Here is a 19,340-nt window from a genome sequence, read left to right as displayed (position 1 = left end):
TTCCATGCGGCTCTGATCCCCAGGTGTGGGGCCACCACGCAGGTGGCGGGTTTCAGAGCTGTGACAGCCTGAGCGAAGTCCCTGGGCTACCGCGGGCAGGGAAGGACTCCTGGGATCACCAGCCCTTTCCTCCTTCTCCATTTCCAAGAAGCATGGCTCCCCACGAGGTCTGCTCTGGGGCTCGTGAGCTGAGGGATGGAGGAGGGGCTGGGCCGGGAGGCGGCTGCGCTGCACTAGAGAGCAGGGGAGCGGAGCTGGTGGTGGGCGAACAGGCCGCTCCTGCTCACAGACTGGCGGGCAGGCGGGCAGGCAGGCAAGCTGGGGATTTGTGTCAGCGTGAGGAGCAGGGTTTTGAAGTGCAATCACTTGTGGGAGGGGAAATTAGCTAAAAATCAGCCAACTCCGCTCTCGATCCAGCACAAATCACCAGGCGGGAGCAGGAGCAGAGCAGCGGGTGGCGGAGGGGCACTGCCTGCCTCCCCTGGGCCAGCCGAGGGCTGTGGTGGCTGGAGATGGAGCAGAACGTGGGTAACCCCAACATTCAGCCCAGAGAGCAGCTGTTTGACTCCCTCCAGGAGGGGCTGGGTGCTGGAGGGGGGACTCAGAATGCAGCCTTCCCGACCTTGGGTGCCAGGGTACTCTGAGTCGCTCGGGAAGATGACCACAAGCCACTCTGTGTCTTTGACCTTGCCTTTGACACATTACCAGGTTTCATGAGAATCCAGGTAAGAGGACCACTAGAGAACAGATGGGAAAACATCTCCCTCGAGGGGCGGATTCCTTTTTCCTATAGAAACAGGAAGCCGGCTCACGCAGGGCAGCCCCAGGCTGTGGGACCCACTGAGACCTTGGCTCAGGTCAGTGTCAGAGGTCACACTGTGACTCTGGTGGGTCAGGGTGCAGTGGGATTCTCCTGCCTGCATCCAGATGTCTTTCTTGGCGTATTGCAACCCCGGGTTGGAGGAAGGAGATTACTGGGAACGTGGGAAGGGGTTCTGCCGGAGCTTGCAAAATCCTGGAATATGGATCGGGAATGTTCTGGGATAACTGAGCACGGGCAGACAGAGGTGGGGATCGGGCAAGGTCCTACGTTGCCCCCACCCTCATCTTGCTGGTGGTGGGTGCGTGCCGATGGGACCACAGATGACAAATGACACTCGCTTTGGGAGTGGGAGTGGTACAGATGTGACGGACGTGAACATCTGGCTCCCCCAGCTTGGGCAGTGCTCGGCTGCTGCCAGAAGCACTGGTTTTGCCCCAGGCTTGGTGACTCTGTGCCCGGGCTGCCCCCTAGCCACTTGCTCTGCTTCTCCACCCTGGGGGCGGAGCCTGGACGGAGGGCACCGTGTGGCCAGGGAACCAGGACAGGGACCTGGCTCCACTCTCTGCTGGACACGGATCATTTTGCCAAAGGACCCTGAGGAGTCCCCTTCAAGGGCCTCTGGGTGCATGTGTAGCCGGAGCCTGGGGAGAGCCTGTGTCCCGTGGTGGGGGGCGCCTGGCTCTGCCTGGGAGCAGCTCTTGTGCCAGCCGAGCAGAGGCAGCTGGCGTATTTCTTCCCAACGAGCTTCCGATCTCCCGGGTGCTCCTCTGGCAGCACCTGAGCCCAGGCGGCTGGAAGCCACACGTGCTCACCGCCTCTCGCCCTGTCCCCCGCCTCCCTGGCCTCCAGGGACCCTGCTGACTGCCACTCTAGACATCCCTCTCCTGATGCAGGGTCGCAGGCTTCCGGAAGGGAGCAGCCTCTGCCTCTCCCTGGTACTCCCCCTGCCCCCGCGTGCTTCCTCCCTGGGAGGGTCCCTCCCTGCCATCCCCAGACACCCCGCTGCCATTCCATCTTCCCAATGACCCTCTGGAGCACCGTTCCCAAGATTTAATGACCCGCTCTGTGCCGGTCCCAGGCCCTGAGCTTACTTACTCTCCACGGCGAGAGTGATGGGCTGGCTGGTCTTGTTATCGCCGTTCTTGTCATTAACAGCCTGCACGTAGTAGCGGCCCGCGTCGGGAGCCACCGTTGACAGGATGACAAGGGTGTTCTCCAGCGTGATGGCTCTGGGAAGAGGAAAGGATTCCTTGACAGGGGCCCCAGGGCTCTTGAGTCTCCAGGGACGCAGGGCAGGGACCCGAAGTGGCTGGCCCCACTCTACTCTCCCCTCCCCAGCTGGGAAGAGGCCCCACTCTACTATCCTCTCCCGGCCTCCCTGCCTCCTCAGCCACTGTGCAGAGAATCTCAAGGTCAGGCCTAGGGTTCAAGACTGGCTTCAAGAGGCTTCCCTTACCCGACCCCAAGACGGGGCCCTTTTCCATGGGCCCCAGTGGGATTTTGTCCTATGGCTTTGAGGGGTCACCTCTGCCGCAGCACAAGCATCTGGGTGCCTCAGTGATGCTCACAGAATGAGTGACCAACAAGTCATGAAGTGGAAATGACCGGGGCCTTCCAGGATCAGCGCCTCAGCCCTCACCCCTTTCTGGTAGAAGGAATTGAACCCAGGGGTCCTCCACCACTGAGCCACATTCCCAGCCCCTCTGGATTTTATTTAGAGACAGTGTCTCGCTAAGTTGCTGAGGCTGGTCTTGCACAATCCTCCTGTCTCAGCCTCCTGAGGAGCCCGGCCTCCTCAACCCTAATCCTAACATTGCCTAGTGGACTGAAGGTGACAGGCTGCCTGGAACAGACTTCTGGGGTCCTGTTCCCCCGGTCCCCTCCTCAGGGGTCAGTTTCCCCCTCCCCACAGCTTGCGAACACTCCTGGGAGCTGCTGGGCTGGTTGGCGGGGTGAGAAGGGAGGCAGGCTGTGCTACGGGGGTGGAGAGGGGCCGCAGCCCCCCGGCTGGTGCCTCTGCTGGGCTCCCGGTAGGCAGACCCTCAGGAGACAGGGTCCCTGAAAGCCAGTCCCCCTCCTGTGCAGAGGAAGCGGCGCGGGGAGTGTCGCCCAGGCTGGCTCTGCCCGCTCCCTTCACCCTTTCTCCCGACGACAAACAAACCCATTAGTTTGCCAAGTCTATCTCGGGATGGTAATGTGATGTGCCCGAGACAGCTGTTAAACACCCTTAATGTGAGTTTAACAAGGACAAATCCAGCTGAATTCCTTTCAAATTCTCCCATTAGGTGAATGTTACAGGGTTCTAAACAGGCTCTCAAATCAGCATCCTCACTAACGCGGCTCCGGCCCGGCTCTCGCCCAGCCTCGGGGTGCTGGGTCCCTGCTCCTGGTCCTGGGCCATCGCAGGCTGAGACTCACACCAGCCGAGGAATCTGGGCAATAGGAAGTGAGTCCTCCCGCCCCCAGCGCCTAGAAACCCTAACGATTTGTCCATTCTCTTTTTTGATTCTGGAGAGTTCTTTTAAGCTTCAGCTAATGGGGTGATAGGTGGGAGCAGAGCCAATCTAACATGTTTTGAAGGTGACAACACAGGACGGGGGAGGTGACCCCCCCCCACTCCCCCCCCACCTGCTAGTCTCCTGCAGGGACCTTGGAGCAGCCTGTCGGGGTGGCTGAGGTTGGGGGAAGGGAGCCTGGGCTGGGGCCCCCAGCCTCTGAGGAGCCTGCTGTTCTCCCAGCTGGGCCTCCCTCCCTCCCTGCACACAGGTGGGAGCCAGTGCCTGCTAGGATGCCTTCAGCCTGGAGGTGAGGGATTCTGATTCCTGTCTCTGTCTCTGTTTCATCCCCACGGGGCCCGAGACAGCCCATGAGACCACCTGCCCCCCACCCGTGACCCTCACCTGGCACAGCCCAGCGTCGGGACTCAGGATGGTTCTACAGGCCCCAGCTTCCCCAGCCACACCCCCGGCCCCGGCCACCAAGACTGAACTTGGCTTGGACCCCTTGGAGCTAAGGAAATGGGGGAGGTGGACTTGGTGTATGTCATGGTGGGTCTTTCTAGGTCGGTGGCTCTCCACCTGGGGGGACTCTGCCCTTGGGGGACATTTGAGGATGTCTGCACAAGGCTTGGTTGCCACTGCCATGGGTGCACCTGACAGCTCGTGTGGAGGCCCGGGAGGCAGCTTGGCAGGCATCCTCAAGCCCCGCGAAGCGGGGTGACTGGGCCCAAAGGTGGATGTCTGCAGTATGGATTGTCCCCCAAGGTTCATCTGCTGGGGTTCCACCCCCACTGTGAGAGGTTAAGGGGACGGAAACTTAATCTAAGTATCGTGTTCAGAGGTGGGGCCTTGGGGGGGACTGGGAAGAGATACGGTGGTCAGAGTGGGACCCAAGACTGAGTCCTGGTGTCTTTAAAAGAGGGGGAGAGAGACCAGAAGGCACACACACACATGCACTCCCTGTCTCTTGCTGTGTGGCCTTCCATGAACCCCCTGGGGACCCTGCCAGCAAGGTCTCCACCAGATGTGCCTTCCATCTTGCACCTCCAGAATCCTGAGACCGAATAAACCTCTTCCCTTTATAACTCGCCAGCCTGAGGCGTCATTGGCAACAGAAAGCAGATCGGCACATGTGATAGCCTGTCCTCGCCTGTCCTAGGCGGAGACATGGAGTTGGCAGGGATGGCCGCTGTCCACCTCGGTGCCAGGATTTCCTTCTGGAGATCAGCACAGCTGACGGGAAGCCAGGGGCACTGTACAGCGTCCTGCCGGGGCAGGCAGGAGGTGTGTGGACGGAGGGCCGCAGGGCACATGTGTGCCTCTAGGCGTGGACCGTAGGGCCCCTGCTCCATCCGGGCCACCTCTCCCCTCTGTTGGAGCAGGGTGGCTTGAGGGCCTGTGTCGAGGACAGCAGAGCCCCATCAGCCTGGGCTCTGGCCACTGTGGAGGAGGGTACCCTTCCTGTCCCTCATTTGGGCAGGACTTCCTGGAGGGGGGACATCAACTTCTGTGAGATCAGGTCACTGTGACTGGGGTGTCCGTTACTGCAGCTGGCCTTGTCTGCACCAGCACCTGGCCTGGGGCCCGCCTGTGGGGCCTGGGTTCCGTACTGAACGTGGAGCAGGACAGGAGGCAGACAGGCCTTCTAACCTGCTGCCCGACCCAGCAGGGGGCCAGGAGGGTCCCTGGGCTTCCTGCCCTCTGCTTGGGGACCATGAGAGACATCACAGAATGATGCATGCTCAGTCCTAGGGTGCAAGCTGCTCTTGCACCAGGGAGGGTGTCCCCTCTGCTGGGCCCGGACACACTCATGCCGAAGGATCCCCAGGGGCGGGACTTTGGGGGGCACTGGACTCTCACTTTCAGACAGGGGCTGGATTGTCCTTTCCAGCCACACCCTGGTTACCATGTCCTGGGCCTTGTCCACTCCTCTGATGGGCCCCACCACATCCTGCCTGCTGCTGCTATTTGGTTACCCCCTTTCCTTAGCTCCGAGGGGTTCAAGCATTAATTCAATTAAGAATAAAATAAACCGTCCTAGGCTGTGCCCAAAGCCCCTAGGAGGCATCTCTGTTGGGAATCTTGTCTCGTTTTCAACAGAGCTTGGGGCCTGGTGTGACGGTGCCCAGGCGGGTGGTGGCAGCAGCCTTCCCGGGCACCCCACAGGCCCTTCCGCCTGACGGTGGTCATCAGACACGGAGCTCTGACGTGCAGACACCAGGGAGCGGCTTCCAGGACCCTCTCTGTTCAGTGATGGGTGTGGCAGTTGCCAAGACAGAGGCAACCCAGAGTTCTAGCCTGTGTCTGGCAGGACTGGGTGGTGGTGTGTGTGTGTGAGTGTGCGTGTGTGTGTGCAGGTCAGGGAGACTCTGTCCTGGGGCCAGAGGGTTCTGGGAATGGGAAGCAGGTGAGGACAGAGGCCTGGAGTGGGAAAAGGAGGCGGGAAGGTGTTAGGAAAGGGAGGATGGGCGTGAGGGCCTCCTCCAGCACAGCACAGCCCCCTCCCCTAGCTGGGCAGATATTACCAATCCACCACCGTGCTCTTTCCCACCAGCCTGGGTGGGGCCTCAGAACCCTTTTCCATTCTGTGCTCTGGACAGACACTACCAATCGATGGCTTGCAGGATGTCTTGATACGCCTGGGTGCGTGAGATTACCGCATCAAGGGAGCTAGCGTGGCACCAATGCCTCTCCCTGCCCTGCGCCTGTGCTCTGCATAGAGCACCCTGTCTACAGCCTAACCCCAGCCTCCATGCTGGGGCGAAAGTTCTGCTGGCTTCATTGAAACTTAGTTCTAAGGGGTGGGCTCTGACCTACGCTGTCAGTCCACCCGGGAACCCCGGCTGCTGCCCCATTCTCCACCTTGCTCTGAGCCTGGTGACTCTGCCGTCCTCTCCAGGTCCCCTGGCACACGCGGGCTTTTGAGTTCTGCCATGTTCTTGTTTTGGCCAAATGGATGTTAGCAGAGACTTAAAAATACGAGTTTCTGCTTCCTCTCCTGCTCCTCTGCAACCACCAGACAACATGCTAGCTGTCAGGAGGATGATGCCTAGATCAGAGCAGTCACCTGTCGGCCAGCATGAGGCCCTTCGAGGCTGGTCAGTGGCCGGCCAACCTCAGGAAGAAGTGCCAGCCTATACCACCCACCTGTAGATGCCTAAGAAAATTTTCTAAGTGCTCCTGCTCATTGTTTTAGCCATTGGGATGTTTTGTTACAGAGCACATTGTGGCTGTAGATGGCTGTTACATACTAGGAGGGGTTCTTGACCCCGGCTGTGCCTTAGAATCACCTGGTGAGCTTTTAAAACATTCCTACTTCCCGATGGCTCTCCATTTCAAATAAATCAGAGTACCTTAGGGCGGAACTCAAGGGTCAGTCTATCTTAGAGCCCCCAAGAGAGTTCCATGGCTAGGTCGAGGATCACTGGGCCAGGACACGGTCTCCAAAGCGCAGGGGTTTGCGCGTGTCTGTGCCGTTTGCCCTCCCAGAGGGAGGGATGAGCCATCCTGGCTCCCTCTGAGACTTGGGAAAGTGGTAACGGTGGGGGCTTCACCCTGTTGTGGGTGCAGTGGGGGAGAGCCAGCCACTTCCTGGGCTCGTCCTGGGATCCTGCATTCAGCAAGTGTTTCTGGAGCATGTGCTCTGGGGGCGGGAGGCGGAGAACACCCGCTACAGCAGCCCTGGGGGAATGGGAGTGTGAGCGCACACAGCTGTCCCGTGATAAATGACAGTCACTCCTATCACTATGACATTACTGTTATGGCTACTGTGTTTCCACCGCGGGTCCTCGCGCTCCCCAAAGAGCCGTCCGTCTACCCCTGCGCTTGCTTCAGGGACCAGGACGGGCTCTGTCCTGTCAGTGTGGCAGCCTGAGCAGATGGGGAGCAGCTGGTCTTTCTGGGAGAGGGGAGAGTTGGCAGCCCGGAGAGGAAAGCCCAGGGGACCTCCTGGAGGCCCGCTGTCCCTCCCGCCTTCGGTGGGCCTGAGGGACGTTAGCGGCGTCACTCCCCAGCCAGGGGCGCACAGAAGGTCCTTGTGAGCCCTGAAAGCCCCGTGTGTCGCCCTCCCTGCCCGGCCTCCCTGGCCACACCAACTTCCTGCCGCCCGAGCAGACACACCCTCGCACCCAGGACACCCAGCCACACCCGTACAACGGAACCGCCTGCGCCCGCCACCACCCCTGTGCTGGCCTGAGTCCTGGGCCTGTCGCCATGGCGACGCGCCTTGTGCTGCCTGCTTGGGTATTTTAAGTCCTCTGAGAGGCAGAGTTGTCTCCAGCCAAGAGCAGAGACACGCCCTGGGATTCCCTGGGAGCCCCAAGTCCTGGCACGTAGGTTCCAAGAAAGCCCCTGGCAAACCTAACTTGTGTGGCCATTCCGCCAGGAGCCCAGGCTGGCCACGTCCCAGAAGAGCCGAGCGAGGCTTCTGCAGGGTCGACCCTCCCCTGCGTTTAGCTGACCCCCAACCCCTCCCCCAGGAACAGCTTCCCCCTGCTCCCTCCAGAGTGGGGCCTCACATGCGGCTGCTGGGCGGGATCTTGCGGCCATCGCGGAACCAGGTCACCTGCGGCCGGGGGAAGCTGGCGATGCGTGGGGCGCGGATGACTGCGGCTTCACCGTGGGAGACACTCTGGTGCTTCTCACCCTCCTCAAAGCTGCCCATGTCTGCAGGGGGAGAGGGAGGCAGGGATCAGGGACTGGAGTCAGCTCGGGGACGGCCACAGCAGGATAACATGGGCAGGATGGGAGGAGTACCTCGGAAGGGTGACCACCAGGCAGGGGACGCCATGCTTGGAGATCCGCCCGCCCCGTCCTCTAATTCATCAGCGTAATGCGCTCTCCTTATGCGTCTGGGTTTTATATCCACTTATATCCGTATATCCTCGAATCGATTTATCCAGCAACCGTGAGAGGTTGATCATTATTTCACATATTTTACAATAAAAAAAAATACTGCTCCAATGAAAGGTTAATTAACTTGTCCAAGGTCACACAGCTAGGAAGGGACGGAGCCAGGATTTGCACTTGGACCTAAAACTTTGGATTTCGGCTGCCCCCTCCGTGCCTGCTGCTTTGGGCTGGGCAGGGCTTTTAGGCGTGGGTCACAGACGGTGCCCCTAGGGAAAGGGAAGGGTGGGGGTGCTGAAAAGAGTGGGGTCTTGGATCCTCATAAACAGCCTCCCTGTGAGGAGGATGCCCCACCTGGGCCCTGGGGGCTGTGAGTGAGGCCGCAGGTGTGTGTGCAGGACATCAACCTCGCGCTGTTCTGTTTAAAGCATTCTCCGGGCTTGGCAGATAGGAGAACACTGATGTTCTGGCAGCCTGGAGGGAGCAGAGGGCAGAGGGCCAGACGGGAGACCTCGGTTCCCTGCTCACGGGCCCACCCACCTGCCTGCCTGCTGGCCTGCCGGGCTGGGACTGGGCGTGGGAGAACTGCTTCTGCCTCAGCGGCTGGAAATGAATGTCCAGCCTCCATGCTCCAGGTGTGGTCTGGGGGCCTGCAGTGTGGGTGTCAACTGGGCACCGGTTAGACACGCAGAGTCTCTGCCCCCCAGACCTGCCAATCAGAACCAGCCACCTAGCAGGACGCCCCTGAAGGGTGTCCATGTTCAGCCAGCAGGAGCGCTGTTCCTCCCCAGGAACTGTGTCAGGAACCTGCAGAGTTACAGAGGCCTGATGGGAGTCCCACCCTGAGCTTCTGATTTCATTGGTGTGGGACGTGGGGGAGGGGGACAGCATGCTTGGGGCAGCCCACAGCCTCCTCCTCAAGCCCTCACTACATCATGCACACCCTGGGCTCCCCAGGTCAGCAGGCCCACGTGCAGGAAGAGCTCAGACCGTGGCTCCGTGGGCCTGGGTTTCTCCAGTGCCCAATGTTCCCCTCTGCACCCAAGAGGCCACATGTCCTAAGCCACCTGAGCTTCTCTCACCAGGGTGGCTGTTATTTCTCAACTCCTTGAACAGCATGGCCTCTTCTTCCTCTGTTTCCAGAGGTGAGACTCTTGTGGGTGGGTGGGACCCAGGCATCCGTATGGGTCTGTGGTGCCCAGGACAAGCCACAGTTGGGAACTGCCGTGGTGACTGAAGACAGCTGGGCTTATCCCACCCTGGCAGGTCTCAACGTCACCTGGCACTTGGCAAACCCAGTCTTTCCCGGCGTCCCCTCCTCCCCAGGCCGTGGATGGCCTAGCTGTCACACACCTGGCCTCTGAATTCTTGATTCGCAGCCTGACTTACAGATTCCGCTGCACGCCCCAGTTTAAGGCTACTGGCCTGAGCTCTCTTCTTCTCAAGCCCTGGACTTGAGTCTCTTTGGGGCCACGCTGCCTCCCCTCCCTGGTGTCTCACCTGACCTTATGGCTTTGACCATAACCAGTCTACGAATGACCCACGTCCTCTGCCCCAGCTCAGCTCTCCCTGAGCACCAGGGCACCATTCCCAGCTTCTGCCGGGCATTTCTGCCAGGAGGCCCTGCCACCTCGGGCCAACTCCTCTTTTCTGCTATTAGTTCTGTCCATCACTCCCACTACCGCCACCCTGGCCAGTCCCCTGAGCTCAACCACTTGGAGTCTTTGATGCTGCTTCCCTTCCTGACATCAGAGGTATTTCCTGGTCCCCTACGAGGTCCCCACTTCTTCCTCCGGGACACCACTCTCAGGTACCAAGGTAACCAGGTCCCCCCAAGCCCTGACAACTAGTGGTCCCCGTTGCTCGACCTCTGGCCTCCCACCTGGGGGTCTCCCCCATGCTTCCTAAAGAAGAGTCTGGCCATGTCATTGACTGCTTGAGCCTTTGGTATCTCCTCCCTGGCACAGGAAGGTTGAGCCCCTTGCCTGGATTCAAGGTCCCTCCCTAAGGGGGCCTCAAACAACCTTGCTTGCCAGAATGTCCACACTGTCCTGCCTCCTAGAATCACACACACCCAACTGCCCACCACAGAGCCTCTGTTGACTTGCTGGGCACCTGCCTGGATTGCCACAACAAGCCAGGAATTCACCAAGGTACCCTGGTTCGACATCATCCTGGGGGGAGGGTAGCCAATTTAGTGTTCCAAAAAATAAAATCTGCTGTCAGCAGCCTTGTTCTAGAATTGGCAGGCAGTACGTCAATGGCTGGTGGTGGCTTTGGGGACTTTGACACTGAGCTCCAATCCTAGCTCTGATACTTACAGCTGTGATGCTGGGCAAAATATTCAACCTTGCTGAGCCTTAATTGCTTCTTGTGTGCAATCAAAAGTTAAGGAGGGTGCCTTCCCCGTGGCTTGTCCTGAGGATTACATGGGATGATAAGGCGTGTTCCCTTCCCACTGCTCTTCTTACATGGTGATTGACATTCCTGCCCCTGGGAGGCAGGGCCAATATGCCCTCCCCTTGAATCTTGGGAGTTTGTGACTTTTCCACCGATAGAACCTGCTGGAAGGCACGCTGTATGACTCTTCCAGGTAGGTCATCCCAAGGGTACAGCTTCGACCTGGCTGTCACTCATCAGACACCGGCCCTGGGAGGAAGCTCAGCTAGCCCAAGCAGATATGGGAACAACCCACCTGGAGAGAGTCTGAGGTTCCCCCAGACATCTGAATGAACAGGTGAGCCCTCAGGTGACTTCAGCCTGTGCCTTCAAGCCTGCCACGGAGACCTCCAGCCACATAGAGCAGAGACAGCCCATGCCCCCGGGCCCGGCCCAAATTCCCGAATCACAGAATCTGTGAGCTTAATACACGATTGCTGTATACCATTGTGTTCCGGGTAATTTATCACACATGGAAACTGGAAGGCATGCAAAAGTGTTAAAATCGGTATCCAATATTTTTCAGTATTAAAATATTGGAATCCCGTACATTTTTCATTTAGCGTAAACATCACCTCCTCAACAAAGGATCACCCCGTGCCAAGCAAATAGAAATAGAAAGCAGGCTTGCTGGGCGCTCACCCCATGCGGGTTTCCTTCTAGGTAGGCTTCACATGCATTATCTCATTTAATCTTCCCAATAACATGACAAGCTCAATTTTAATAAATGTACATTTTTGGTTGTTTATTAATTTCTATTACTTGCCTCTGTCTATAAAAGATTACATCAATAAATCACATTGATTTCAGTTCGTACGATAATTTTATCCATTTAAAAAACTTTTCACAGAACTCGGAAGATATATTTAAACAATTTAAAGCAATTTCATGGCAATCCTGCGGCTTTCTCCTCGCTCTAGTTTTATTAGCTCCATTTGGTCGGTGGGGAGATGGAGGCTGATGGAGACAGAGTGATTCCTCCCGCGATCTGGGCCCGGCTGAGCTCGGCCTCCGGGCCAAGTCTGGGCCTTTTCCTGACTCTGGCCTGCACTGAACTGCACTGAACTGCTCGCTGCACTTGTCTCCTTCGGCCAGAGGGAGGCCCGGAGGGGAGGCAGCAGATCCCTAGCACCACCAGGCCCGAGCTCTGCGCACAGTAGGTCCTGTCTAAACTCACCCAATGCCACGTTTATCGGCTCTTTAGGAGCTCCTACTGTGGGCCCGGCAGGCCCTGTGGTGGGCGCTGAAGGAAGTCCTGTTCCCTGCCCTCCTGGCGCTTGGCCGCTGGCCTGGGGGGTGGGTGAGCTTCCTTCAGGCTGAGACCAGGGAACTAACTAGCTGGCGAATTTATGAGTTGGCTGAGGCCAGGAGGTGGAGAGAAGGGTGGGCCGAGGGCAGGAAGGGCCAGTGGGGAAGGGTGGGGTTGTGCAGTCCCTGGATAGACGTTGGGATGGGTGGATGGAGGGCCGGGGAATGGAGGGAGGGGGCTGGTAGGCTGGAGGGATGATTTGTCCTTCTCCACACACAGGCTCAGATGGTGGGACAGATGGTGGTAGGATGCATGTCTGTGTGTACGGGGCAGTGTGTGCTGCATGCATGCGTGTGTGGCAGGAGGGGTGCCTGCTTATACACGTATGCGTGTGTCACGATGGTATGCATGTATGTTGTGTGTTGGGGTGGATGGTACGTGTGTGTCTTTGTGTGTGTGGAGGATGGATGGCGTAGGCCCCTATGTAGCATGTATGTTTGCATGTGTGGGGCGGCTGGTTGTATGCACAGTTATATGGAGGGATGGTGGCATGGGCATGTACACCCGGGTGGTGGGAGGGGTGGAGGAAGGAGGGCTCTGAGGGCCCTGCTCCCATTTCTGTGGTTGATCCTCCTCCGCCTCTCTACCCACCATCTGCCCATCTCACCACGAGCCCTGGACCCCCAGTGTCCTCCCATTCTCCCCATTCCACCTTGTCAGGTGGGCTTCCTGGGTGTGGCATGTGCACCAGGCACCTGGCCTGCAGCCCTGCAGCCCTGCAGCCAAGAGGCAGCTTTGAGAAGGAGCCAGACAGCCGGAGGGCAGGTTAGAGGAAGGGAGGGTGGGGCTCCAGGGTCCAGGAGGAAGCCGGCTCCACCCCATGCCCCTTGCAGTGCTGGCTTGCTCATGCGCCAGGGCTGAGGCCGCCTTGCCAACCAGCTGCCCCAGGCACAGAGCAGTGTGGGCCCGGGGCACAGCTGGAAGTGGCCTAAGACATCTCCTTGATGTCTTTGTTATGGCTTAACAGGTCCTGTAAAGTGCGCGTTCCACTTCAGCATACAGTCATTGCTTTTATTTATTCTTAAATCATGAGCTGTCATGCATAGAAAAGAGAGAGTGTAATTTTATGTATAGTTTAAAGAAGAATGAAATCAACGCCCGGGCGCCCGGCACCCAGCTTACAAGCCAGGACCTGCCGACACCTCCCAGGCCCTCCCGCTCCAGGGCCCGCTTCTCTCCTGGACGCGGGGCTCTCCCGCCGCCTCTTCACATCTCACCACACACCACTGCTCGCTGGAGCAGCTCACGGCTCATTTACTCTGCTCTAAAGCCCCTGTGCCTGGGATTATCTGAGCGTGGGCTTCTGTGATTTGCTTTTTGAAGCAACATGATTTTGTGGTGCTGACCCTGAGTCCTCACCCTTAATTCGGTCATTTTCAGGTGGCGTGGGAGTGCGTGGGCCATGGGGCCAGGTGCTGCCCCTGCGTTCTCTCCTGGCAGCCCCTGTCCTGAGGAGGGCAGCCCCTCCCATGCTCTGGTACGGGAGGGGACGTGCCCAGCTGGGACGCAGGGCAGGCACATGTCTATTTTACTAACGCCAAACGGTTTCCCAAGCTGCACCAGTTCACACACCCACCACCAGCGCCCCAGGTCTCCACCAGCACCAGCACAGGGTCGGGCTGGTCTCCTTGGGCTTTGCCAAGCTGCGGGGCGTGGAATAGTGTCTCTTGTGGTTTTATATGTGTGCCATGAAAACGACGCTTTCCCTGCCACCAGAGCCCACCATGCCTCTGCCCCCACCGTGGCTGAGAACCCTGGTCTGTCCCCGAGGCCTGCTTCCCAACCACCTCCTGCCTCTCTTGGGCACCCTCACTCTGCTCCGGTCACCTTGGCCCAGACCGGCAAGCCCGCCCGAGCACCCCTGCACCTGGCCACGGGTGACCTCTGCACCCCCTACCCACGTCCTGGAGACTCTACTCAAAGCCACCTCCTCAGGGTGACCCAGCTCCACGCCTACCAGTTAAGGTCCCTGGCGCGCTCCGTCCCTCTCACCTGACTTCGTTTTCCTCACAAGACTTGATCTGCCTTCCTGTGCCCCGGATTAGGTTATGTGTCCACCTGTTAGCTTGGGTCTCCTCGCTACTTTCCTTGAGGGCAGGGATGGGAGTCTTGGTTTTGTCCCCTGTTGTGCCCTCAATGTCTAGAACAACTTAGGGGGCACTGCATGGCAATGACCCTTGTTCATGAGGGACCTCAAGGCCCTGGTAAATGGATGCTGGGTGCGCACGGGCTCAGGCCGTTGGGCAGTGTGGGCTCTGCATGCTGCATGCCGTGCTCGGGCTGGTGGAGAATGAGGAGAAGCCCCACCCCAGCCGGCAGGACTGAGGCTCGCTCCCCTCCAGCCACCAGGCTGCCAGGACACAGGCCTTGGCTGTGTGTGTGGCTGGGCTTGGTGCTGCGCTGGGCAGGTCTTGGCTGGCGCAGGCTGGGGAGGGGGCTGGGGGCATGGCCCAGGGGAGGACACAAAGGTGCCACAGGACCCGCACGTGGCCGACAGTTGGCTCCGGGAAGCCTGTCTATTCCAGAGGGCTCTCCCACTCCTCCCACAGGCTGAATGCCAGAAATTTATGGTGACTTTAAAAAATACAAAGAAGAGACTCAATGTGGGGACAGGAAGGGGGCTGGGGGGGAGAGATGTTTTATTGACTTCCCCTTAATTGCTGTAATTAAAAACACGTAAAGAATCTTTTTTTAACGACTTTGCCATTATCATTAGTTGTTAGCACAGCTGCCTTATTAATTTCTCATTAGAACCCAATTCATGGGCCCTCTCTGGGAAGGTACCAGCTGGGGGTAGGGCCTGATGGCTCCCCGGAAAGGGGCATAAAGGACAGCAGCCACCAGGGGACCTGCTGCCTGGAGCCCCAGGACAAAACCTGTCCTCCCAGGGAGGTGGACGCAGCCAAGGAAGCCAGAGCCAGGGGTCTGGAAGAAGTAGCCCCATCCGACCCATCTCAGAGCGAGTGCGTCTGTGCAAGATGATGGGTGGACAGAGACAGATGCAGAGGCCTGGGAGAACCCCAGGACAGGGAAACGGTGAGGTGAGCTGGGTACTCGTTCTCAGGGTGTGCCATCAAGGGGTCAGCCTCCTTGAACTGGGCTTCTTGGTGCCTGACCTGCCTCTCCAGTCCCAGCCTTGCCAAGTGGAGGGGTGGCTGGGATGTCCCTACTTGGGCAGACAGAGTGACACAAGGTTCCAGGTCACCCTTCCTGGCTCACTTCTTAGAGAGAGGAAAGTCTGCTCTCCCATGTGTTCATCCCGGCTGGGAAGCATTTGCAACTGTTTGTGTGCATTGATCCACGGATCCTTGCAACTGCCCAGCCAAGCTGGCATAACAGCAGCATTTCCTCTTATACACCAGGACATGAAGCTACAGAGGAGTTAAGTCACACAGAAGTTAAGGTCACACAGCTTTAAGATGTGGCATTGAACCAGGGCTCAAGGTGGGTTCATGTCTATGCCCTACTAGGAAGACGAAGGCAGAAATATCGGGTGGGGAGGGGGGGCTTAGGCTGTCCTCTAACCTCTCTGAGCCTCAGTTTCCCCGTCTTGACTTGTGGCTCGTAGGACATACCTCCCAAGCTCTCTGACCTGTCTTGGGAACCCACTGAGGAAAGATGTTCACCTAGTCACACCAGAGGAAGGATTCTTCCGGAGGTTCCTGCCCAGGGCTGGCTCTGGCCTTCTGTGTCGGGCCCATGGTCCTGGCCCTGATAGCCACCTTCACCTTATTAACACCAGAGCTAACACGGATCTTATCTTACAGTCCCGGACACTGAGGCCTGAGAGGAAGGGATGTACCCAGGGTCCTCAGCTGGAGCTCAGACTCACCCCTTCTGACCCCATCCCCAGAGCATGGCCAATAGTTAATCAGGACAGAAGGGTCCTGACCTGGCACACCAAAGAGCCCAGGCAGAGAGCAGTGAAAAATCACGTGACGGGCGACCACCCCAGCCACAGGCACCAGCCACAGGCATCCCAGGAGGGATAGCATCTCTGTGTGGGGCACTACAGCCTGGGGTGGCTGGGATGCATCAGAACCTGACCCAGCAGGTGCCCTTCTCCCACACCCCACGCTGGTTTTACTTTCCTTAGGCGCGGGCAGCAGTGGGGTGTCTGGCAGTTGGCGATCATGGGTTCAGATCCTGGTTCTGGTGCTTGAGACCTGGGTAAGTTACGGCCCCTGCCGGGCCTCGGTTTCCTCACCTACAACACGGGGATAGGGACTTCTCTCTTCAGGCGGATGACCACCGAGGAATGGCGTGTGCTGCCCCGAGAGTGGTGCGGGTGAGCTGCTCTGGCCAGATCTCATCTTTCCCTGCACCCTGAATTCCCGGGAGCCTTGGAGGGTGGAAGCCTCACCTCCCTCAACTAGAGAAAGAGAGAGACCACCCCCCAAACGAGACAAGTGCAAGGCCACAGAGGGGCCTGGGGAGGTGCCTGTCCCTTCCTGGCCCCGCCCTGGCCATCGGGGCTGGCAAAACCTGTAGCTTGTTGGGCTGACGGTTCTTCTCTGTGGCCAGCAGGAGCTCCCAGGGCTCCCTGGCTTTAGGGCTCCACGGGCTGCAGGCAGGAGCTTCCACTTTAGGGGACCCTGAAGGAAAGCCGGATGCCGTAGCAGGTGCTCAGTGCTGGTCTGGGGGAGCAGCAGCCGGCTGGTGGCCCGGATCTGGCTAACGTGAGCCTCCCCTTCACTCTGCCTTCCACCCCTCCAAGGTGTCCTGCTGCTCTGCCTGGGGCCTGTGACTCATGTGTACATCTTCTCCTGCAGCAGCAGCACAGGAGAAGGTGGTGGGGACGTGGTGACAGTCGTGGTCAAAGCCATGCCTAGGACACACCTGGAGCTTTGAGAAGGCCCAGTAGCAGTGTAGGAGTCCCACTTCGTGAGGTGGCAGAGGCCTCCGGGAAGGCAGCCAGCTCCATGATCTGCATTTGGCCAGGGCAGCTCTTGCCGGAGGCCACTGCTTTCTGTGGTCTGCTTTTATTCTTCCTTCAGAGGATGCCATGAATAGCAATTGCAGCAGCGAGTCCCCGGGATTCAGGGGGCACTGTAGGCAGGACTTTGGCACATGAGCTCAGGGAATCATTTGGGTGTGCCTAGGAAGTAGGAATGATTAAATGAATCCTACAGGTGAGAAACTGGAGCTTGTGAGAGGCTCAGAGGTCCAGCTGCTTCCCGGGTCACAAAGCAATCAAGGGCAGATGCAGGATTTTAATGTGATCTGCATCTCAAGACCACGCTCCTTGTTAGGCCACACTGCCTCCTGTGGTGCTGGGCCCACAGCCTGCCAGCTGGATCTCAGCCACTTCAGAGTGCCCAGGCTCCCACATGTCATCGACCTGGGGTCATCCCTGCCAGCACCGCCAGAGGGTTTGGAGGCCTCTGGAAACTGCAATGAGCAGGAGAGGAGCTGAGGGTGACCCCATGGCAGGGGTCTGTACCTGGGCAGAAGGTGAGGGTGTCGGGCAGCACAGATCCCCTCCCATCTGTTTCCCAGGCTGGGCGTCCCTGGAGGGCAGGGTAGAGTGATCTGGACTCCTCTCTGCAGCAGCCAGGAAGTGCCAGGTACCCCTGGGTCCTTACCAAAGTCTTTCTGCCCACAGCAGGTGCACCTGGCTCTGGGCCTACAGAGGGGTCTAGTTCCACTGCCTCCCCGGCTTGAGGGCAAGAGGATCCCTTGGCCTGGGGCAGTGACCATGCACAGTCAGGCCTGGTTTGGAGGGAGGGCCTGCCATCCTGGTTTGTGTGTATGTGAGCAGGGGTGTGCAATGCAGTGCTCTTGGACCCCCTCACAACCAAGGAAAGAAGCATTTCAGCCACATGGGCACTGACCATCTGTCACCAGCACAGCCAGCCTGGGGAGACTGTGTCATCTCATCTCAGGGGCTCGCCAGAAAGTTCCTGCTGTCTCCTCTGAAGCAAGGACTTTGGCAGAGTCCCCACCCTTCACCCCACAGCCCCCACTGAATGGTGTCCTGGATGGTGTTTCTGACTGCATGTGTGCACCTGCGTGTGCACCCACACATATGTTCTCTCCTGCACACAGGTGAGTAAAGAGCACACCAACTCTGATGTGAAGGACCACACAGATGTGTGTGTAAGCACACTTGTAAGCACACACTGCACAGATACATGCACATGCTTGCACATGCACACAGGTATGCAATGCGTGGGCACACTTGCACACACATGTGCTTTCAGACAGCTGACTAGGGAAGCAGACTGGCTGAGGCACACACACCCATGTGCACATACTTGCACACACATGAAACTAGGCAGACTGACTGCAGTATGCATGCACACACACTGCCACACCTGCCAGTGAGCCGCAGCCCCCTGCCCCCGCCTCCTGAACAGGCTACACAAAGCCCCGTGGGAGTCCTCCAGCTGGTGCTCCAGCTTTGCCGCCCTCTGGGTGGAGGCCGCGCTGCCTGGCTGCGGACTTACGGGGCAAGCGCCCTCCACTCTTGATGAGGGCTGTTTTCCATCATCGTTATAAACCCTCTGCCTCACTTCAGGCTTTCTCGCAGCTCTCTCTGCTCCTCTCTGCCCAGCAGGCTCTTGCCTGTGTTAACTCGGGGGCTGTCCCCGGGGCTCAGGGCTCACTAAGGATTCCCACGCCCACACCCACAGTGCGACCTCGCGCCCTGTCCCTGGAAGACCAGGCTGGGGCAGCCGTGCCGTGCCTCATCTGCAGCCTGCTGGGGTGGCCAGGGAGGGCGCAGCGGCGGGGGGCCGCGGTGAGGCCCTGGTCTCTGCCTCAGCGGGTCCCTCTGGTGCCATCCCCCTTTCCTACCCGAGGAACCTCCCTGGGCTGGAGGAGCCGGGGAGGCCGTCCAGTGAGGGCCTGGCGTTTTACCCTCCATCGCCTGGCCCCCTGGAAGCCCTGACTCGTCGCCCCCTCCCTCCTGGAGCTCCGGTTCCCCCCTGAGGCACCTCCCAGTGCCCCCTGAAGATCATGGAGCTCCTGGGCTGTTTGCTCCAGGGCTGAGTGGGCTGGAGGATGGGAAGGTCAAGGTCCTGGACACGTCCACAGGGTCACAGAGCCAGTAGACGCATGAGGGACACCAATTGGCTGTGACCTTGGGAGCTCCCACCCTGTCTCGGAGCTTCTCCTACCAACTGTAAAAGGGGATTGGCCCAGAATGGGAAGCCCCCCCCGCCCCCCGCCCCACCCCCCGTGCAGCAGGTGTGGAAGGCCACCCTGGCTTTGGCTCTGCCTGGAGTGGGACTGGTGGGTGTGGACCTGCAGACCCTCTCCTGTCCCCACCCCATTCCCCACTGTACTCACAGGCCACCTGGACCTCCGTTTGCCGCTGCAGCAGGGCCCCCATCCGGTTCCGCACGATGCAGCGGTAGAAGCCAGCGTGGGTGCGGTCCAGGCTGGTGATCATGTACCTAGGGACAGACAAGATGCCCGT

General features: G+C 59.0%; 1 protein-coding gene across 2 annotated transcripts in view; it reads right to left on the bottom strand.

Moving 5' to 3' along the window:
- The window catches only part of Sdk2 (sidekick cell adhesion molecule 2), a 243,821-nt gene that overhangs the window by 84,971 nt on the left and 139,510 nt on the right, over positions 1-19,340 (bottom strand). For both annotated transcript variants that reach the window (XM_021733719.3, XM_040268502.2), the window contains exons 3-5: positions 19,211-19,317; positions 7,839-7,986; positions 1,919-2,052 (exon numbers count right to left, since the gene is read on the bottom strand). In XM_021733719.3, the coding sequence (XP_021589394.2) occupies positions 1,919-2,052; positions 7,839-7,986; positions 19,211-19,317 (389 nt within the window). The remainder of the gene's footprint in view (positions 1-1,918; positions 2,053-7,838; positions 7,987-19,210; positions 19,318-19,340) is intronic.

This window comes from Ictidomys tridecemlineatus, chromosome 3, assembly GCF_052094955.1.
Source record: "Ictidomys tridecemlineatus isolate mIctTri1 chromosome 3, mIctTri1.hap1, whole genome shotgun sequence".
NCBI classification, from domain to species: Eukaryota; Metazoa; Chordata; class Mammalia; order Rodentia; family Sciuridae; genus Ictidomys; species Ictidomys tridecemlineatus.
The sequence above is the reverse complement of the archived record's forward strand: the minus strand, read 5'-3'. Positions and strand labels throughout refer to the sequence as shown.